At 47.9% G+C, this 23,302-nt stretch overlaps 1 protein-coding gene across 3 annotated transcripts in view; it reads right to left on the bottom strand.

Annotated features, from left to right (window-relative positions):
* faf (ubiquitin carboxyl-terminal hydrolase-like faf) overlaps positions 1-23,302 on the bottom strand; it is a 482,217-nt gene that overhangs the window by 145,071 nt on the left and 313,844 nt on the right. For all 3 annotated transcript variants that reach the window (XM_075874530.1, XM_037429964.2, XM_075874549.1), the window contains 2 exons: positions 21,419-21,748; positions 3,525-3,626 (listed from right to left, as the gene is read on the bottom strand). In XM_075874530.1, coding sequence (XP_075730645.1) covers positions 3,525-3,626; positions 21,419-21,748 — 432 coding nt within the window. The remainder of the gene's footprint in view (positions 1-3,524; positions 3,627-21,418; positions 21,749-23,302) is intronic.

Raw genomic sequence — 23,302 nt, 5'->3', positions numbered from 1 at the left:
CGGGCAAGGTCGGTGAGGCAGAGTGGGAGTTTAGGAGCAGGAAGCATGGGCGCGGAAAACCTGAGACAGCGAGAGATCAGAACAGGAAACGTGAGACATTTTTTTTTCGCTCTTTCTTTTCTTCGGAAGAGGCGATGAGAGCCGCGACACTTCGGGTTTTTCTTATCATTGTCACTTCGACATGTGATCTAGGAAAAAAAAAAACGCCACAAAGTCCAAACCGCGTCAGCCGGGGGAGGCGCATGGAAAAGAAAACAAAGAAAAAGAATGTCTGTGCTTAAAACTGGTAGGTGTCCTGTGTCTTTGAGGCCAAAGGGGTATAGGTGTTCTCTGAAAAGGCCTTGTCAGTCATGATGATCTTTTCGGTGATAACTTATCGCGACCACAAGGCAAGTCGGCGTTCGCGCTGCGATGCTATTACAGTGAGTTATCTTTGCTTGCGATAAAGAAGCGAAAGCAGTTTTGGCTAAAAAGTGGAGAATGTGGATAAGCTGGAGGCCTTTGCACTGCGAAGTTTGTGCAGCACGCGTAAAAAAAAAAAAAAAAACAGAGACGTGCATTTTTTGGTGTTCAACTGCGCATTTGTTTTTTATCGTGAAAAACAAGTTAAAGAAACCACCGCTGTAAAGGTAAGTCATTTTGGTCGGCGAGAATAAGTATTTATGGTTAATTTTTGGGCTTTCATTATAATGACCTTTAAAAAACGAACAAATTGCTGTGGTCCCCTGAAGTTCGTTATACCGAAATTTTACTGCACTCGACAATGCGTCAGTGCATGTTGATGTTGATAACCTGTTAAGCTGTTGTTTTTTTAAACTGTTGGACATTAAGGCTATTAAGCTGTTGTTTTTACATAGATGCAGGCACTGCCTGCAAGGATACAGAACTGTTTCGCACGAGCGCAATTCACGATGCCAGATGAGTGCAACGACGGCAACAAGGATGGTGAGAACACCGATGACTGTGAGAGCCTCCTTGTTGAGGTGCTCGAGTGGCAAGGAACAGGAGTCGAGAAGTTGAACTTAGGAACTTTCCGAGATGTTGACGGAGGCCTCGTTACATCTTTGGACTTTACCGACAGTGACATTGTTGCCACCGTCACACCTCGTCCTGCTTCAAACGGAAGTGAGGACGGCGATGTTGAAGTGGACAACGGCCCCTCGTTATCTGAAGCGGCGCGTGCTGTAACTGTGATGAGAGCCTTCGCCGAGAAGAGCAGCTTAATGGACCGGCTGGCTTGTAGCCTCACCAACTTCGAAGATGCCATCGTTGCGGCAAGGCCACCACGGTGGCAAGTGACGATCACGGTTTTTTTTTTGCTGCCTGTCCCTAAATAAAGCTTGCATGCCTGCGTGTGTACACGCGCTTGTTTGTGAGGATTGTGGCATTGTTTTCTGGCCGGTAAGTAGCTGCTAAACTGGCACGGGCATTTAAATCGTACATTGCTTAGCGTGCACCAAAACGTTGTTCCCGGCCAACTACGTATTAACGAGGTTTAACTCGATTTGACTGCAACTATGTATTAACGAGGTTTGACTGCAGCAAATTTTGCTTTCAATGGACCGTAATACGTACGATCGGCTACAACAAACTATCGCATACAACAAACAAAATTATAAGCATTTCTTTTTGTAGCATATAAAGACACCAAAAGACTTAACCACGCTGCTCTTTTCGTGCTAGTGCCACAATAACTTCAAATTGTGCCTGGCAACATTGGTAGCTTTCGGCCAAGCCAAGCCTTCAGCGGAGCTAGCCTGAGATCACATTGGTCACGGAAATGGTTAAGGAACTACAGCTGACTGAAACATGCAGCGCAAAGTGATTGCATCATCGCTCGAAGGGGCTCGCTAATCCCTTATCACAAAGTTATTTTCGAGCTAAGAGTAAATAAAGCATTTTTTTTGTTTTGCATTCATGTTATTGGCACACACAGGCCACCTGAGTGCAGTGCATCAGTGCATCATTTTCTGAGTGCAGTGCATCAGTGTATGGTAGAAAGCTGCAGAACACTTTGGCAATACTCAGGAGCAACAGCTTGCACTTTTATTAATCTATTAAGAGCAGAGCTAATAACCTAGAGGTGAGGTCGTTTGCATCTGTACAAAACTCGGTATGTTTTAAGCAGCTCCTAGAAATAATTATGCATAGTGCAGTAACAGTTGCTAATTCGAACTTCTTTAATACGTACTGACAACCTGGTCCTAGCACAGCTTTGTGAATTTCTATGGAAAAAAGCTCCTAATGAATCGATTGTGTTAGTATCTACCACGGTTAACTTAAAATGAAACCCCAGGTTTTCATTGATCCTCACAAAACTTGGCCCAGAGTGATCCTAATGAGTTGCAAAAACAAACCACACCAAAATTTGTAGGATATGCATAACTACAAAAAGCACCATTCATGAGCGGATGAGTAATTTGATGCTGCACTGGTGCTGTAGGGCAGGATGCAAACAATGTTTATAGAGTCACCACAAACGAAACCCAAACAAGGGTAAGCCCTCGTTTGGTGTCTCACAAATCTAGTAAATGGGAACCCATTTACGAAGTTTTTGCTGCTCTTCTGACTGTTTCTTTTTTGTGATGTTCTTTTTGTCGATAAAACCTGTTGCACTAGGCTTCCCAGCTTGCGATTGTGTCTCCATCCTCTTTTTGAGCTTCCCTCATTTTTCACCACTAGGCAAATGTGCCTGCGTAGGTGTGCAGTCTGTAGTGTTATGTTTAGTATGTAGTGTTTTCGAGTGTGTTGAGCGATTCGGCTCATGTAGTTTGTGAGATGAAAGTGTGGTCCAGTGTTGTGTCACGTGCTACGCTGTTTCTCTACCTCGTTAGTGTGCTTGGGTCTGCGATGAGCATTGAGGTGACACATTTTCATCAGCAACTTTAGCTAAAGGCCTTTCCAATCGTGCCTCTGGTATCTCCATAGGATGTTTGGAGTGTTGAAGTCACCCATAATGAGTAGTGGGTTATCTTTGACGAGGTAAAGCGCGTCCTTGGAAATTTTGGCAATGGTAGCCCACCTTTGACGTGGGAGCTGTAGATGTTCAGGATGAAGGCACTTTGGTTGCTTTTGCAGACAAGTTCAAGCAACACATGTGTCCTCTGCTTGTCTTTCAGTTAATGTTGTTGTTGTTCATGTTCAGTGGTCATGTTTTTATCCACGAGCGTGGCTACCTTCCACTTATCATCTTGACTAGAGTGGTATGCCTCATATCCCTGTAGTGTTGGTCAGGTACCGATTTCTTGTAGGGGGATGACCCCTGTTGGCGATAAGATTATCAGTTGTGTCAGCAGCCTTTTGCACAGGCATGAAACCTGCTTTAGTGTTTTTTTTTGTTTGTTTCAACAGCACTTTATACTAACGCCACCTACATATTCAACATTTGACTGGTATTTGAAAATGGTATCACTGTCTCATTCGTATCACTTAACACTACCAATCTTCAATATTCCCAAACCACTTCTTTCTTAATAATTTATTTTGATATCCGCACAATCCTAAAAATAATGAAGTGTACGTACCTCATGATCGGGCTGTTCTTCTCCAGAGAAGTCCTCGTTCGGATCGGTAGTTGCCCCTTCCACGGCCAGGATGCCCTCACGGATGCTCTCGATCATATAGAGCTGCACAATGACAGGAATTGTGGTGAAGCACGAAACTGCACAACTGCACCAGGCCCAAGGCTCATAAGTGTGCTTAGGATTGAGGAACACTTTGTCGACCAAGAAAGATAAATAAGCTATGTTGACCAATAACACAGAGACTACCCTCAAAAAAGTCAAAAGAAGCATTCCTGCAATTTCTGAAGATGAATTTCATGCAACAAGTGTTTTCATTGCAGAAGAAAATTCTTTCTGTCAGCAAACCTCAGTCCTAAGTTTACCAATGGCACAAGATTGCATAGGTGTCATGTGGTTGTCCTGTGGTAACATAAACTTACATGCATGGGTTTGCGAATCTTCCGAGTTTTTTTATTCAAATAAAGAGTAATACCTCATCCAATAATCGACTTGACTTTCAAATAGCTAGTATTCAAAGCTTTGAGTATTTTGACAGGCAAATATTTAAAAGGCAACAAAGGCCAATGGTGCAGCTTTGTTAGGGTAGGGTGGCTTAAACTCGCGTTAATGTCCTTGCAGCAGGCATTTTGTTTTCACCGATATCCTGGTTCAAAAGTGACCCTTTGTTTATATTCAAATATATAGCGTGACATCCACACTTAATAAACTTATGAGAAAACTGTCCAGCCCATGAGAACTTCACTTTCGAAACAAAGGCACCAACTTCTTGTATAATTCAGTTGTGTATGCAGCATGCGACATAAACACACCGACATTGACTCGCAAAACTCTCAGCGATTGCCTTCACATGTGAAAACTTGTCCACACATTGCAGCCACCACTACTGCTGCACACTAGTCAATCAGAAATTTCCATCATTCTCACATTCCCGCGCACAGTTTAACAGCTACTCTAGATTCAGGCAGCGAAATATTTTTGGGCCTGGAGCATGTACCAAGGCCCCCCTCTGTTGGAAGAGGCACGCAAGGCCACTTGTCACCTGCTTGGCTGGCATGGTGTATGAGATCCCGCTTTGTTCCGGTTGGGTATAATGCATCAGCCAAACAGGCTGGTGCATAAACGACCGACTCAGGGAGCATGGCCTTTCTGTGAAAAATAAACTTCCAGCACATTTGCCTGTACATTGTGGTTCCTGCAAGTGTTAGCCTAGGTTTTCCGGTGTATTCATCCTTGGAAACAATAATAATACCTTGGCAAGAGAAATTATTAAAAATTTAGAGAAATTACATTAAAAAGAAGGGAGATGCATGTGTTAATGATACATCTGTTGCTCTGCATGGTAGTGATATTAATTTCTTTGAATCATTTTTCGTTTAGTGGCTTTTTTGGTGTCAATTTTATCGCGTGGTGAGGCGATATGCGGGTGCATGGTTGCTACAGTTATACAGTTAAACGTGTTTATAAGGAACCTCCATATAACGAATTCCTCTATATAACGAAGTTTGATTGATTGATATGTGGGATTTAACGTCCCAAAACCACCATATGATTATGAGAGACGCCGTAGTGGAGGGCTCCGGATATTTCGACCGCCTGGGGTTCTTTAACGTGCGCCCAAATCTGAGCACACGGGCCTACAACATTTCCGCCTCCAACGAAAATGCAGCCGCCGCAGCCGGGATTTGATCCCACGACCTGCGGGTTAGCAGCCGAGTACCTTAGCCACTAGACCACTGCGGCGTGGCAATATAACGAAGTTTTTCTATTCCCTACCATTGCTCTATAGAAGCACATGCATTTGTGACCTCTATGCAACAAAACAACAGCGGGAGACAAACTTGAAATAACGAATTTTCCCCGCGGACAATCTAGGAATTTCGCCCTGGATTTTGTAATTATGGTACGAGCATGCATGATCCGTGGGTGTCCCAGTCTTCCGCAGCATGCGTCTTCTGCGTATGCATGAAGCAGCGGCGGGGCGCACGGTCGCACTCGTGGCCCCCGCAACGACCAGCTGAGAGCGAGCGCTCGTTATTGCAAGTGGGTAAGCGCGAGGTGGGCAGGCGGGCCTCCACCCCATGAGCCGGTGTTGCCGCCAGTGTTGCCGCCGGTGTTGCCGCTGCGAGTGAATGCACAGGTGTGCCCTCTCCTCCAAACCAAATACATAAAGAAAATTAATTTTGTGTTGGCAGTGCCACGCTTTCAGCTAGTGTATGGAGTATGGAGTGCGCTTTACCGAGTAGTCTTCCCCGGTATCCGCTTCGTTTGCTCTTTGTTTTTGATGCTGTGCATGCATGGTTTCACTGCACGTGCATAGTGTGCCCCCCCCCCCCCCCCCCCGATGATGTTCATGCAATCAATCAATGCAATGCAATCAATGCAATGCAATAAATGTTATGCAATGCAATCAATGCACTAGCAAAATAATTGTAATACGAAGTTTGCCAGCAAACTCTTTTTGGATCCGATATAGCGAAACTCCTACGAAATGCAAGTTAGTTATTCATGACAAATATGACAACTTTTCTTTATAAGTGCCATAGATGTACTATTTCAATTTGATTCGAAATAATACGACCAAAATCACTATTCTCTCCGGACTTCAAAATCATTATTCGCACAAGCGAGGATGAGTGTGACTGAAATCACCCCTGGTCGTTTGCATGAACAATTTTTTTGGCACATTTATTATATGCGAGGATTTATTGAACCGATTAGTGGCTATATATTTCTACACCGTGCATTTGCATATCGTACTCTAGATCTTCTTGCCGAACTGGATCTGTCATTCCTGCATTAGTTAACAAATTAAAATATACATGTGTGACATAGACTGTCGCAATGATGATATTTTGCAAAAACAACAAATTAACATGTACAAATGTGACGAGACTGCCGCAACGTGTCGGAATTGAGGCTAGCCCGCTGTCTTTGCACGGGCTTTGCGCCTTTTCTGTTGTTCTCATGTCCCGACATGACTCTCCTCCTCTGTTGTCTGCCACGCTGGGAGAGCGATGAATGGCGTTTAACCCCTCTCACCCGGTAGCAAATGTTGACTGTGGCGCCACGCGCGGAGTCTCCCGAGAGGTTTTGCGCGCGTGGGCCGAGAGCTAGTCAGAGATTCTCCGGGACAGCTGACAGTGAGCACGCATTCCCTTTTCCGTCCATCGACTCGTTGTTTGGGGCTCGTCGGACTTCGCTGACGGTGCTTCGCGCCTGAGGCGAACGCTCACCTTTTGTTGGCGCTTTGCATACTCTCGGCTGAAGGACGGTATGGTGTCCTAGTGCGTGGCCAAGCTACGCCGACCTGTCTCCCTCCGAAGCCAACACGAGCGCCTTTGCCCTCGCTTGAGCAACCGGGCCTTGGTCTCGGTGTCTCCGTAAATCACCTTTACCATGCTCTTGGCACCCTGTGTAGATGTGCTCTTGGCACCCTGTGTAGTACTTTGCGCCCGTGGCGTGGATAAGTCCATTTGCTTTCCCGCCAAGCCCTTGCTGTACAGCTTTTGGTGTTGCCACAAACAATAAAGTATTGCGACCTTGAGCAGTATCGTGTTCTCGCACCGATGACGGTTAACGCGTGCCTTGCGGCTCGCTAAGACCGAACCCACGCTAGTGGCTGTACTCCTTCGGGATAGGTGTCACTACACTGGCGCCCAACGTGCGGCACCAGCCTCGCTCTCGAAAAAGCACACCACCGACGCTAGCAAGCGATCCCCTTCAGCCGCGCTGCGCTTGGAGAGCGGCCATGACTAGGCTTGTGCGAATATTCGAATGCTTCGAATATTCGAAGGAATAGTAGGGTACTCGAATTTGCTTTGATTCGAATTTAAATTATTGAATATTTCGATGTATTCGCAAGGAACGAATAAATGCATATTAACCCGATTATACTGCCTGTAGCGGTGGTTTCACTGCATTCTATAGGTGCTGAACTGTGAAAGCATCTGTTCAGAAGAAATCCGCTTTGCCATGAAGCCTCTTCTATAATTTAAAGGGGCCCTGCAACACTTTTTCAGTATTGTCACAAAACGCTGGCGATCGTTAGTCGAGGCTAACGAGGACACGCAAGCTAAACATTAAAGTGCAGCACGCGGTGTGCGATTCACAATGCATTCTGATTGATTTGTGGGGTTTAACGTCCCAAAACCACCATTTGATTATGAGAGACGCCATAGTGGAGGGCTCCGGAAATTTTGACCAGCTGGGGTTCTTTAACGTGCACCCAAATCTGAGTACACGGGCCTACAACATTTCCGCCTTCATCGGAAATGCAGCCGCCGCAGCCGGGAATCGAACCCGCGACCTGCGGGTCAGCAGCCGAGTACCTTAGCCACTAGACCACCGCGGCGGGGCTCACAATGCATTCTCAAGGTCAGCTAAAAATTGTTCTCTTCTCTCGGAAAATGAATCTACAAGCTCAAAAAGCACGTGTGACGTATTTTGTTTCCCGGTGCCATCCCTCCCTGCTTAGCTTGCAGCGCTTTCATCGGAACGAGAAGAGAGAATGCACTTGCAGCATGCAAGAAATCTTTGCAACTACACGCGTACTGAACGGATTCTAAAAATATTTGTGGCAGTTAATTCATGAGGCAATAAATTAGCTTCTCTAGTGAATCCATTTCATAACTACTTGAAAAAATTTCGCACGGCCCTTTAAATGAAAATATTACTCTCAAATCAATTCATTTTATTAGGCTTAAACGCTAGTTATGACAGCTTATATGTTCTAAGTATAAAAAATTTTAAAATGTTACGTATATCAAGGGTTATGACTCTCATCCTGCAGAAAGACAAATCCTGCTACTGCTCAAAGTTCTTTCGACTTCCTACGAACAAAAAAAAAAAAGCTGAATTTGCATAGATGCCCTACTTCAATATTTTTAAATATATTGTGCAGGTTAGTTAGGTCATAATAAATATGCCCATTTTTCTTTATATGTCATATATACAATTTGAATTCGATGCGAAATTATTCAACCAGAATCACTATTCGTTTCGAATTCGCTTCGAACCTAAAATTCACTATTCGCACAAGCCTGGCCATGACCCTTCCCCAATGGCAACAGCCTCTCGACGCCGCCTTTGCGGCGGCAACCGCCTGCGCGTGGGAGTTGAGCGATCGCGCTCTTGATCCCGTTACGCATGAAAGGCGGGCAGCCTGCGCTCTTCCACCTGAAACCTCAACACAGGGACGCTTTCCGACCCAATGTAATGTGGGAGGTGAGGCTTGCAGAAACGTATCCTGCGATAGCGTAGCGAGTCGATCACGACAGGTAGAGGCTGCTCCGTGTGGGAAAACAGACCGTAATGGAGTGCGCTATTACCGCTGCCGTGAACGAGGGCACATAACAAGGAAATGCACCGGATCCAGGCCTCCTGCGAGGCAGGAAAACGGGTTTCCGGGTTGTTCGTGAATGCACGAGCGACCCAACCTTTGCTTCTTCCCTCTGCGTGCAGGGCAAGCACTTTTCTTGCTGATACACACGCGCCATTCATTCCGGTCACTATTGCCGGCCGTGAATTTTCGGCGTTGCTGGACACGGGCGCTAGCGCTTCATTGTTCGGCAAACAGGTGTTGTCCCACTTGCAGAAGCACTCAGTGCGCTTGAGGGACAGCCGAACGACATTCACCCTTGTGAAAGGCGTGGCCCATTCTTCAGGCACTGCAAGGTTGACTGTCAGATGGGGAGATCTAATGAGAGGCTGCCGTCTTGTTCATCTCACAGGGCTCCATGTTCCAGTGATTCTTGGTCGGGACTTTCTCCTTAAAACCGGTATCGTTGTGGACATTGTGAATGGCGGCTATAGTGATGGCCCATTTTGCCAACTCAAGCCCTTAATCAGCCCGCCGGCGCTTACCATTGCCTTTGCCGCAGAAGCGTCGGAAACGTGCTCTGCGCAGAGTTCGGGGTCAAGCCCCTGCTCAACGCATTTGCCCTCTCACAGTCTCCTTCAGGAATGACAGGCGCAGCACGAACCGTGTCGTCTGCCAACTTCAGGTTCGTACCCTGGCGTTCCGCACTTATCGGCTCGAAACCCCTGCGCAGATTGACCGACACGACATGAAGAGGCACTACATTCTTTGGTCGCCTGCGCGACTCAGTTAGATGATGCACAGAAGGTTCGCCTGTCGACACTGTTACGTTTGCACGACGAGCTCTCTCACCGATCAACCGGGCTGCACCGATTTAGTGAGCCATGTGATCGAAACTGGTGACGCACTTCCTTTGAAGTGTAACCCCAGGCCTGTCAGTCTCACCAAAAGGCAGATTATCGATGGGTTGCTAGGCGACAAGCTTGCGGCTGTCATTATTCGCCGCTCGTCAAGCTCCTGGGCGTCTCTGATTGTGTTGGTGCCTAAGAAAGATGGCAGTCACCGCCTTTGCGTAGACTATCGCCGTCTGAATGTAGTGACGCGTAAGAATGCCAATCCGCTCCCCACAATAAAACTCCGTAGTAGGTAACCTGGGTGATGCACGGCACTTTACCACGTTTCACGCCTCTAAAGGTTACCTACAGGTCCAGATGTGTAACTGTGACTAGTGTAAAACTGCAACTGCGTTCACGTCCCACAGAGGGTTGTTCTGAGTTTACTCGTATGCCCTTTGCTCTTTGCAATGCTCCTGCGACGTTTTAAAGACTCATGGACCGCGTCCTCGAGGAAGCAAAGTGGTTATACTGCATGTGCTACCTCCCCGACATCGTGATTTACTCACGAACCTTCGAAGAGCACTTGACCCATGTTGCCAATGTACTCGAGAGGGTGAAGACCACCGGGATGACAATAAATCACGCTAAGGTCCAATTAGCGCAGACTTCTATTCAGTTACTCGTGTTTACGCTGGGCGAAAACTCCATAGAGCCGGATCGGGAGAAACTTTGAGCTACTCTCGATTTTTTCGTGCCCAAGGACGTACGTGGCCTTCATCGCTTTTTAAGAATGGTCAACTTTTACCGTTTCCTCATTCCGTCCTGTGCTCGACTGCAGGCGCCCTTGAGCAGCAGCAGGCATTTTGCCGACTGTCTAACGCCATAGCGGAGACGGCACAGCTCAAGCTCCTCGACCTGACCAGACCGTTCGTTGTACAAACTGATGCGAGCGATCTGGGTTTAGGAGCTGTTCTCCTACAGGAATATGATAGCGTGTTGCAGCCGTTCGCCTTTGCCAGCCGCTCTTTGGTCTCTGCGGAGAAAAATTATTCCGTGACCGAAAAGGAGTGCCTCGCCATCGTGTTTGCACTGCGGAAGTTCGACGTCTATCTTGATGGGACGAAATTCGTGGTGCAAACGGATCACAGTGCGCTCAGTTGGCTGATGCGGCTCCGTGAGCCTGGCGGCAGGCTGGCGCGCTGGGCTCTCCTGATGCAGTATTACAGTCAACTGCCGATTTTTCGGACCCTCTAGGGAGCGAAAAACCGTCCGAAAATTCGGGCAGTCCAAAAAAAATGAATGCAAGCGAAAAAAAATGCATTGCTTTACTTATAATTTTCAATGCAAGCAAAAAAACACACCATTTTGCTAATATTTCTCAATGCAAGCAAAAAACGCACCATTTCATTGACATTTCTCTGATCAAGAGGGTCAAGGTCGAAGTACCAGACTTCTGGAACTCTGCTAAAGCATCAGTAGGGTGGCTCTGAAAAGAGCCGTTAAAAAAAATGAATGCAGCCGACAGCGGGTGCCGTCAGGGCAGCCGGTGTTAGAGCTGCAGTGGCTTGAAAAACTTGTTGATCCTTGTTTGAACGGCATTCCACTTGCATCTGATCCCATTCGCCTCGATCTGAGCAAGAATGATGTCATCACTGTACACCAATGGCAGCGTCATCAATGCTCCCATCAATTCAGAGGTTGTAGGTGACGCAGGCGTTGGTTCCTCATTTTCGACATTGGAGTCGTCTGAATCCAACGTTACTAGATCCTTCTTCAGTTTGCAAACTCCTCTGGGACGAGGCCGCGAAACGTGGCCCCTTGCGTTTCCCGCTCCCTAGGTGGCGCTTCCGATCCCATTTGACTGGTCGCCGCTACGTAATGGAGCCTATGCACAATGTTAAACGGAGTTCCTGCGGTTGATTTGGCGTTTCGGAAGTTATTTTACGTGATAGTGCACTACGGTTATTACAAGTGGGCAATTAAAGCACCAGTTGTGCGGCTAGTGCAGTGCCACATGGCGGAGATGCGAGTGCGATGCCTGAATCTTGTGGGAATTGTGTTAATTTAGCCATATTGCGTTCTTGTTCTTTAAAATTCAACCGTATATATTAAAAAAAACGTTGCAATGGGCTTAAGGGTAAATGCTGGAGGACTATGCACTTGAATTCAGGCGCATGTTAGAGAAACCACAGGGGGTCCAATTTTTAGCTCTTCAACACGACGTGCCTCGTAATCGTATAACCTAAGTTATTGTTATATTATGAGGCACACACCACATTCATCTGATGCCGCTGGAGATATTAGAAGTGTAAAGCCTAGAACAACTTGTTCGTTCCAGATAACTCAAATTTACGATCTGAACATTTACGAATTCAATAAATGCGTGTCCCTTATAAGGCTATAATATGCAAAATACAATGAGTTCAGCAAAGTCTTATAGAATGAACACAATTTATTGAATGCTAAAACAAACAAACTGGAAGTCACTTTTGTTCGCAAGGTGTCAAAACTACTTCATCATGCGGTATGGAAACTACTTCACCGTGAACACTGTGCACGTAGTCAAGATATCCTACTCCTGGAAGTGGAGGTCACACACAGCGAAAAATCTTGATAGTTCCTTACCTAATCTCGGTATTGCTCATTGCCACTGTTGAAGACCCACCTCGCCAACGGGTGGCTTAAAAAAAATGGCTTTTTTCGGTCGCAGATTTCGTGGAGTCGTAGCCGCTTCGGCAACCAGTGACAAAGCATCTAGGCATGCTTTATAACATTGAAAAACCGTCACACAATGCATGAGAGCCATGCAGCTAACACCCGGCACAATAACACAACAGAGCTTACAGCAAGTGAGACACAACGTCAATTGTCACCATGATATCGCAGTACGCAGCAGTGGGAGCACAAACTGCGTGAGTGTCGTCGATCTCAGCGAAGACACACAATGATAGCGATTGCCATGGAACACATTTGCACTATACTTGCAGGCTACGAAGAAGCACCTGCTGTTTTGCTTCGCCGGCGTGGTCGGTGGCATGCGCCTAACCGCCGTGATTCCCGTCAGACCGGTAAAAAAATGACAAGCGCGCCCTCTCGTGGTGGTACATAGAAGGGTGACACATGGGGCGGCGCAGTTTGCAAACTGAAAAAGATTCCAGTAACGTTCTCCGAATCCGCCATAACCTGACTGACTATTTGGTCGTCGGTTAGCTCTGCGCAGAAGTCGAGCTCGTTGTCAGAGCCGACGAACCACTCAAATGTTATTTCCGTGGGCATGGAAGCACCAGCAGAGTGGAGGTCGTTGATAATATCGTCCATGAGAAGGCACAGGTCAGTCACGCTGTCGTTTTCTTCAGGCAAGTCTGCTGCCTCTGTGTCGAGTACGAAGCCCGCATGGCGAAAGCAGTTGCGAAGCGTGTCTTGAGTTACTGCCTTCCATGCGTCCGCAAGCATTCCGACAGCAGACCGAAGGTCAACGCTGTAGCCTTTCCCGTTTTCCGAGCACAGCACCATTCAGTTGAGTATACGTGAACGGTACAAAAGTTTCAGCTTACGGATAACGCCTTGGTCCTTCGTTTGGAGGATCGCAGTCGTGTTGGGCGGCATGCATTCCAGCTGGATAGCCTTCAAGTTTGTTGTTCAAACTTTCTGCCCATCATGCGGACGTACCTCTCGAACAACTGCTGCGTTACCCATGCCATTTTGTTGGCTTCGTATAACACTGGCAGCGTTGCCCCTTTAAAACACCTCGGGCTCTTGGACTTCCCGATTACTAACAAAGGAAGTTTCTCGCTGTCAGACATGTTGTTGCCGACAAGAACAGTCAGCCATTCTTTGCTATGCTTGCCACCATGGCATGCGCCACCAGCAAGAGCGAGTGCTCTTTCCGGCAGCAGCTTGTAAAACAAGCCAGTTTTGTCGCAGTTGAAAATGTTGTCAGCAGAGAACTGCTGCAACAAAGACTGGAGTTTTCAACTGCGGTACTGCGTAATAACTACACTGTCGACGGCGCCGCTTTCGCCACACATCTTCTCGAGCTTGAGGTCATTCCGATGCTTAAAGTTTCTCAGCCATCCATCACTGAACTTAAAATCCATGATGTCCAATCGAAACGCGAGAGTTTCCGCTTTTTGTTTCAAAATGCAGCCCAAGACTGGCAAACACTTGGCAATCATTGAATTAAGCCACACGATGAGAGCGTCCTCAAGCTTTGGATAAACACTTTGGCTTGCATTCATCTTTTGGGCACCAGACGGTTTTTCGGCCGCTTCCAAGATCTTGTCTTTGTTCCTCAGGAAATCGGAAACTGTTAGCTTGGAAATGCCGAACTCCTTGCTCACGTCAGCCTGCGATCAGCCACTCTTCACTAACTTAATAATGGCGGCTTTCTTCTCCATTGTTAACCGACGGTACTGTTTCCGCGCTTCGATGCCATCGACGAGGACGATGAAGGCGGAGTAGGGGCCATCGCAGGCAAGCCGAATCCTCACGATGTGAACAAAAGAGTTTGTTGACGAGCATCGAAACACCTAGGCTTAGCGTTGCAGAGCACACTTCACACGATCGCACAACCGCGCACTAGGCTAGCCAAACACCATGTGGGCTGCGTAAACAAAACGGCGCGACGGTAGGCGACGGTGCCTCGGGTACTCCGGAGGTGGCACTGGTAAACATTCAAGATAGCCAGCGTGGCCAGACCAAATCGGTGCGTGACGGTTAGTTCTAGTTCAAAGTGGTGAAACGCTTCGCGAAAGCGCTGCGTGGGAAGCCAGAGTGGCACGCACGAGCACAAGCGCTAAAGCGAAAGGAACTTTATTGGCGCCAAAAAATTTCCGGGTGGATAGTTTCGATTGTCAGCGAAGCACCCTTGCACGATAAACACGGCCAGTGTTAGGAATCTCGGAGGCCGTGTGTCTTTCTCCGCTAACGATCAACGAGTCCAAGCAACAGATGCCCCCACAGTAGGCCGGCGCGCTCATTTATGCGATCGTAATTGCATGTGATGCAGTTGTGGTGGTTTTCGACCTTCCGTCGCGTCAAAAAGTCAGGAAAATTGAACTCCGGGGGATTCGAGCGTCCGAAACTTCAGACTTCCTTATACATCGATTCTATGGGGCTCGTGGCGGTGCCGCGAAGATGTCCGAATTATCGGGCATGTCCGAAAATTCGGGTGTCCGAAAAATAGCAGTTGACTGTGTGATTTTTCAGTGCAGTATCGAAAGGGGAGCACCAACGTGGTAGTTGACGTGCTATCTCGTGCCCCATTGTCTGCCGCGGACCTTCATTCCGATGCGACAGCCGTTAGCGGCGCCTTTGCACATGCAAACGTCAGGGGCGAAACAGAAGCTTAGCCGCCATTTGGCGAGGAGGTTGAGTCCCCTTGCAAACAAACCTTGGCTGCTAACCAGGTAAGCGGCGCACCGCAAAGCGGCCAAGCGGGGGAGCTTTCCGAAGGCCACGAGACCAAGAGCGAACCCGTGATGCCGACTCAAGCGGTTGTTGCCGCGTTCCTGAGTGGGCGCGATACCAGACTCCCCCATTTTGCGAGTTTGGGAATGGCTTTCAGCAGAGAAAAGCTTCTGAAGGCCCAGCAAAGTGATCCCTTTTGTCGCCAAATGTGCGACGGTCTCAGAGAGATGGAGCGCCGTGACGCTGCTTGTCCTGCAGTGGGCGCCGATAGCGACTGTCTCGGAGAGACGAAGCGCCATGACGCTGCTTGTCCTGCAGCGGGCGTGAATAGGGGGCTCGAACCAACGTGTGTCGCTGAGTCCCTGGCGGATTCATATTTGCTGGACCATGACGGGCTCATGCTGAAGTATATAGCCACTGACGACGAGTCCATCGACCCGTTTAAGGTGGTTATGCCCAAAAGTCTGAAAGCCGCACTTTTGCGATCTTTTCACAACGAACCTATGGCCAATCACCTGAGTGGCTCCAAAGTTTTTGCAAAACTGAGCCGCATTATGACCTGGCCCGGTATGAGGCGAGACATTTTTCGCTATTGCTATTCTTGCTGCGTCTGTCAAACAGTGAAATCAAGGGGTGGCAAACTGCCCAGTCTGATGAGACCAATTGTCAGTGAGCGTCCGTGGCAAGTGGCCACCTGCGATCTAATGGGACCATTTCCCAGAAGTAAGCAGGGGTTCATTCACCTGATGGTAGTCGTTGTCACTTTTCAAAATGGGTGGAATTGTTCCCTCTTCGGAAGGTGACAGCATGAGCGGTGCTTGAAAAGCTGTAGGAAGTGTTTTGCCGGTTCGGCTTCCCGGAAAGGCTCATCTTGAACAATGCTTCATATTTCACCACTCGAGTGTTTGGTGTGATGTGCTGTTCCCTCGGAATTGATCACTGCACCAGTTCACCCTACCATCCCCAGTCCATTTTGACGGAGCGCGTCAATCATACGCTAAAACCGATGTTGGCGGCCTTTGTCGAAAGTCAAAGGGACTGGGCAGACCATTTGAGTGAGCTCGCGTTCGCTATTCACATCCGAGAGTCGCTCAACTGGTTTCTCACTCGCCTTCTTAAATTCTGGCAGCTAGTTGGCAAATCCTCCGGTGACTAGCGTCACTCAATGACAGCTTGAGGACGAGGAGACGCCGGCAGACTGCACTGCTTACGCGTCGACACTTCGGGACAGGCTTTGTCGAGCTTTCTGCAAAGCAAGGAAAAGTTTGGCATCGGCCAGGGCTCAGCAGAAGGCCCAATATGACCGCAAGCATCGCGACCTAGTTTTTGAGGTGGGCGATCTTGTCCTGAAGCGTAACCACACTCTTAGCAATGCCAGTAAGGGGTTCTCAACCTCGCTCGCTCCTAAGTGGCTTGGTCCGTACTGAGGAGGTGGACCAAGCCACTTAGGGGGCGGACCAAGCCAGAAAGCTTGCACTCCACTCACGTACTTGCTGAAAGATCCCCATTCAGGAAAACTCAGCTGTGCCCATATTGCGGACCTGAAACTCTTTGTATCACGGTCTGACGAGCTTGCGCCAGCGCCCTGCGGCATTTCGCGCAAGCAATAGGGCACACCCGGGGCAGCGCACCGCATTCGGACCCCGCACCGGTATAATCCGAAGAAGCGGTCTCCTTTGTGATTTCGCGCCAGGTGGCAAACTACTCCGCAACCGAAGGCCCTCAGTTTACTGTCTAGTCTCAGTATAGCTTAGCTTCTTAACGGCCTTTTCTCGTAAAGAAGTTGACCCCGCCCACTTTGCTGTCAGTGTTTCTTTTTTAAGTGTTCATGTGTATTTTATGTTTTATGTTTCTTTTGTCCTGTTATTGTGTGTTTTGTCGTGTGATTGTGTTTGTCATGGAGTGTATGGTCATATTGTGTACGGATGTCCTAGGTTGTTGATAACGAATGATGTATTGATTCGGCGCATGATATTGTCGTCTAATAGAGTTAAATTAATGTATGTAATTGTTTGTTTGCCCCGACCGCGTCTACTGTGTCCGTTCACTCCAAGAGGGTGTAGCTCGCCAATTTGAGACCCCACAAACGGCAATGACATTTCTCAAGTTAGCCACATTCCCACTCTTAAGGGATTCCCACTCTTAAGGGGGGACGTGGGTTTTAACATTTTTTAAAATTTTTTTGCTCAATCTTAACCAAACTTCACTACCTAAGCTAGTTTTTATGCTGATTTCAAATCTCTAATTTGTTTTGTAATATTTCAAGCTGTTTAGAAAATATGGTCTGAATCTTAGTTAATTGCGTACTTCTAACGGGACTTCTTGGCAATTTATTCTTGCTAAATTCAAAAAGTGAATGCATAATCCCAATGCTAGAGACTTGCTGTAGGGGGTGATGCTATTTTTATCCATTTGAAGGCATTTTATAAGCAAGAAAACGGACGAACACTTATGGTCAATATATTGCAATAAATTTCTCTCACTAAAATCTTTAATGGTAATTTTTGAAGTGATGCTAGAGAAATAGAAATAGCATCACCCCCTAGATCATGTCAAGACGAATAAAATGATACCAACTTTGTCGCATTCACTCAAGTTTAACTTAAGAAAAACCTCCGTAAGGCCGAGTGCAATATGCAAAAACATCGAACTGAGAAAAACGCGTTTAAAGTTTCTAGCAACTTTAACTTTTGCTAAAGTGAAGCTACAGCGATATTAATGACATCATTCTGTAGCTCTATATTAAAGGATAAATGGCCATGCTAAATTTCACTGTACCCACCCAGAATACTGCTCACAGCTTGTTCTAGAACTATAAAATAGTCATTGACTCAGCATGAGAATTATTACTTTTTTACTTTGTGGTCGTTCTAGTGCCTTCCAAGTGGAAGGAACACAAAAAAAAAAAATCATGTAATATTGTTGTCCTTGGATAGACAATAGATTTACACAATGTTTAGGTCTAAAACCAAGAATATTTATTTTTGCAAAAATTCTCACTATTTGCCATCATGACTGTTTACAGCAGACTAGGGCTGTAAGCAGAGTCCCCTGCTGGCTTGTGACGCTTTGAAAGTCTCTCCTTTATTGAACTGCTGTCGAGATGCTCTCTTCGCGATTTTTGCAGCCTGCCCTTGTCCTTCTCAAGGCTGCGACGCACCAAGTTATTGCCAGTGCTGTAACCAGCTTCTCGGCAATTTCCACGTTGCTCTTGGTTGTGCCTTGGTTGGCTTCGGCAACTGCCCTTTCACTGCTCCGCAAGGATGCATGCTGAGTTTTGGGGGCCTGCTGCCAAATCATAGCGTGCAGGCTCTCACTTGGCTTCTGGGTGATCCCATCGCTGCACCTTTCCAAGAGGGCATTGTCGCTCAGCCGCCTAAACACAGGCTCCAAAGCCTCAGTTACGAAATCAGGCAGGCTGTCCTTGTGTGGTGGCGGCTTCTCATTTTTCGCAAGAGCTCTCTGAAATTTGCACCAGGATTCAGGGCCTTCAGGGCAAAGGTCATGCTTTGGTGCCTCGTCAGTTGAAGACATGTGGTTCAAAGTTGATAGAACAGCCTTCTGCATACCTGGAACATCGTTCCTGTGGCTTCTCAATGCGCAGCCATAGTATGAGGTGATATTCTTTATCTATTGTTGCGTAAGTCTGCCCTTTCCACCAAGTGAGCCACCTTGAGCTTTTTTTTTTCTCTACAAGGGTACGTAAGCCAGCGCCCATACGCTTGTGTACATGATTTATGCAGTCCTTTTTGGCCACCTTTATGAAGCCGTACACCTCTTTTTCTGTGAGTGCATGGAATGTCCTGCTGTCGCCGTCCGACAGCATTGTCGTATAACGAAGCTTGTGCTTTTCAAGTGACCGCTCAAACAAGCGTAGTGCTGCCTCCACTTCCATCTGGCCAGCATTACAATCAACATTCTTTTGGCACAGAGGGGCATGCTGAATGAGCCAGGCAGAATGTCCTGCTTTTCCTTCCTTGGGTCCTGTGGTGCAAGCCAGGCAAAAGTTCGATAGCACGATATGGTCTATCATGAGGCCACTATAGATCTCAGCAATGCAGCCAAGATGCGAGCTATGTCCACGCGTAAGCCAGGTGCCGTCATAAATGACGTCGACGTTTCCGGGCGCACTGCCGAACTCTGCATAGAGCTCCTTGATGCGAGCAACGCTCGCCGCTTCGCATTCGGCAGCAGCCGCACAGAAGGCTTCTTTCATTATATTCATGTGGCTTTGGTAACTCTTGTGGTGAACGCCTCGATGCGAAATATTCATCGCGGCGAAGAAGTCCGACAGAGCCGTTGCCCCCTTGCCGATACTGTTGATGGCCTTCATGGCACGCATATTAACTTCAAACGGCCTTATGTTAGCGTCGGTCTCGTCGGCTATACGTGGGGACGAAAAACGCTCTTCGCGAAATTCACAACTGCCGCACGTGACTATGAGCTTCGAACACAGCCTATACTCTTTCTTGGCCTTTGAAATAGTGACACTTCTTTCACTGCATTCTGGGCTCGCGACAAGTCCAAATAACGAGCGTATCGCCGCCAGATCAACAATAACAAATTCTGTCCCATTTTCTTTGCCACCATCCTCCAGATCAATATCTAATTACTCGAACTTACGTTCCGTCGCGCACTGCGATCCTAGTGATACCTTCAAGCCCGCTGCATTTCTCGCGCACTCAGCAAACTCGTTCGCCGAATAAAACGTCGTGTCAATGCGGTCTAGGATGCTGCTGGAAGTGCAAGATGACGATCCAACGACGACACAATCCGATGAGGTGCAGCTGCAAGGCACAGGAGAGTGCACCGCTTCGGACACAAGCGGCCACGGCTGCGCGCCGTTGTCGGAATGCGCCGCTTCGGCGGCATCGGGCGAAATCGACAGCACGTTGTCGGCTGCTTTCTTCTGCCGGGCGTTCCACGGGTACCTCCGTTTCTTGCCGTATGCTTGGCGCATCTTCTTCTTTAGACGAGCGTCTCCAATCATGCCGGCAAAAGACGGAAAGTCGGTGCGTCGGTCGCGTAGCACAAGCAGGCACGTGCGGGAAGCAGACAAACAATGTGCACGAACGGGAACCAGCGGCCGATGAACAATATACAAACAAAAAGCGCAGGCAACTTTGGCCGCATCAGCCAATGGGAAGCGAGGAACAGGGGGCCCGCCTGGTACGCGCGCTCCGGCCAATCAGCGGCCCGGGAGGGGGCTCCGGAAAAGGGGCGAGGGCAGCCGTTCTTTTAAGCAATGCCATTTTGAAGAGTGGCAAAATGCGCACAAAGAAATCGGCTTCAAAACAAGCCCAAGATGGTAGCGATCGGCTGACTGCCTCGCCGGCGGCGCGCGCGGCAAGTTTGAACGAATTTGACCTGCCGTGGGTTGTTTTGCGGCTCCCGTGGCGGCTTCATAATCAATTTTAATCCATTTACTGATCGAATTCAGCGTTCACAATTTGAGGACACGTGCTTATAGGTCTAAAAATTTCAAATATCGCATTTTCTCAAAATTGACTTTTTGGCCATTTTTCACCATTCTAAGACCCGCAACCCCCCCCTTAAGATACCTCATGCTTTGATGAGGTTCTCAAAGCTATAGCTACAGATCAACAAAGCCATGTGTTCAGTTTAGAGCCACTTTTACAGCCACTGCTACTTCCTCTGTTGTGGTCGCCGCTTGTAAGCATGCAGGAGGCAGCCCAACGCGCCGTGCTCGGAGGTAGCTTTTACCTCTGCTGCGCCAGTTGTCACATGATCATAGCAGGCGGTAGTGGACTTTCGGCTGGGACAGTTGAGCAGAGCCTACGTGCCGTAACGTTGCTACAACAAACCTAAATATATTGATGGCACCTACCTCTGTTTAGAAACATAGTACAGGTCTATAGTTCACAAGAGTATACATACGAACCCCCTCCAACAATTTTCCCAACAATCTTACTTCAAACTACTCGAAAAGCATTCTAGAAATATTATAGAAATATCTGAAAAATATTTTATTCGATTCCTATTCGCACTTCGTTATTTATATTCACTTCACACTTGAAATTTTTCTATTTGCACAGCTCTATTATTAACCCAAAATCTCATATTCTGAAATTCCTCCGTTTATCTGAAATCTCACAGAAGCATAGATGCTAGTTACATAAAAGGCAATTCAATCTAATCTGCAAGGCAACATAGATGCAGGCGCTATCTATGAGAGTTCATGAAATGAACATATCTTTCCAGCCTACATAGACTAGAAGTAGTCCACCACCCTCCAAATTACTGCTGAGCATTGCCCAATGATTTACAACATCTACAATAGTATTGGTCGCTTGTGCAACAGCATTTCATACCTGTTGTAGGACCGAGTTCATGTAGCAGGTGGCCCCAGCATTCTTGAGGCCCACAAACCCTCCACGGGGCCTGGGTCCCACCGGGGGTAGGTACTCCCACTCCTGCAGAGGTGGCTGATCAGCATAGAACATGTCTGACAGGAGTGCTGCACAGGTTCCCAGATTCTCAGGGCACTGAGTGCACAAAGCCACTAGCAGGTCAAGGGCAGCACGCAGGGCATCTGGTCCCGGGCACACAGCCACTGCTGCTGTGCCCCCACCGTCCCCGGCCCCACCTCGCAGCTGGGCTTCCACCCGGGACGCCGGAAAGGCGAAGTCCTCTAGCAGCTCCTGCGCATCACACAATCAGCGTCTTTAGTAGCGTCCACTAAATATTGTGACAGTTGGCTAGTACCCTCACTAACAGAGATGCTACCAAGGACTTGTGATCTGAAGAACTTTTCCGGGTAGGAGAATTTTAATTTTCGAGCACTTTTGAGCAGCTAAATACCGGCAAGATGCAGCTGTTATATACCTTCCTCTTGAGAGATAGTGGCAATCTACAAGTCATGATTTGAGAATGCTTGCAAATGTACTCCTCCCCATTTTTATTCTCCTACTTACTTCAATCTCGTGGTTTGACTCCGCGGTTACTAGCTGTCTTTTACAACTTCAAGCGCACTGCTATTTTCATAGAAGCGCTGTTGTAGTACATTACTTTCGTTTTATGCAGATTCATTTTAAGACCTACCTAGCCACTCTCCTTGTCTAATTCAGTATACATGAATTGCAATTTGTCTCCTGAGTTACTTAGCAATGCAGTGGCAAAGTGCAGGTTCCTAAGGTGCTCTCCATTAACTCGTATGCCTAACTCTTCTCATTATAGGTCTCTGAAAACCTCCTGTAAGCACGTAGTAAATAGCAATGCGGCTATCGTATTCCCCTGTCTAACACCCTTCTTGATTGGTATTCTCTCGCCTTCTTTATATTGCTCTATAGTTCCACTTGATCCTTTGTATATTTCTTCCAGGATGTTTATATATGGTTCCTCGACGCACTGATTTCGCAGTGTCTGCATGAGTGTGTGAGAACATCCATTGGTAGTGATGGGGGTATGTGGCGCCACCTGGGCATGGTGGCAACAGTGGACATCCGGCCTGTGTGCGGGGAGTATGTGCGCGGACGGTGTTGTGGTTGGACGTGAGTGGCGGGTGATTTGAGGAGTGAGGCTTAACGAACACGAACGAGCATGACAAGTGGGGGCTCGTCCGGGATTGGACCGACTGAAATTCCCGAAGAATTCGTACAGTTTATGCTGCGTCAGACAAATGGATCGGCTATCGAACGCGAGTGCATAGCATCTGAGCTGCGGCAGGCGTTAATGGCCGCTCCCGTGGTTCCCGGAGGCAACGAGCGCCGACCGGCCTTTGTTCGACCGCCGGCTACACAAATATCGGCGACGGTGACAGCGCCCATTGCGACCACGTTGCCTAGGTTCGCGGGCTCCCAGGATGTGCAACACCCGGAGGAATTCCTCAGCAAAGTGGACAATTTTTGCCTGATTAACGGCATAGCTCTGGAGGATCGAGTTCGCCGCGTCGTTACCGCGGCGCTTGACGGCAGCGCGAAATTGTGGCATCGTTTCGCGGGTCCCTTCGCTACGTGGGATGCCTTTGTCACCGCTTTCCGACGGGAATTCGTGTCGACGAAAAGAAGCACCTGAAGGAAGAGTTGGAGGCACGCACTCAGCACCCGGAGGAGAACTTGAAAGAATTTATTTATGTTATTTCCGAGTTCTACGACCGAACCGGAGAGGAGGTTGTAGGCAACGTCAAGGTCGACAGAGTGCTGCGCCAAATGCACCCCCAGCTGCAAGACTTGGTAGCGGGGTTCACCTTCTCAAGC

Source organism: Rhipicephalus microplus, chromosome 1, assembly GCF_043290135.1.
Source record: "Rhipicephalus microplus isolate Deutch F79 chromosome 1, USDA_Rmic, whole genome shotgun sequence".
NCBI classification, from domain to species: Eukaryota; Metazoa; Arthropoda; class Arachnida; order Ixodida; family Ixodidae; genus Rhipicephalus; species Rhipicephalus microplus.
This window is presented reverse-complemented; position numbering and strand designations above follow the sequence as displayed.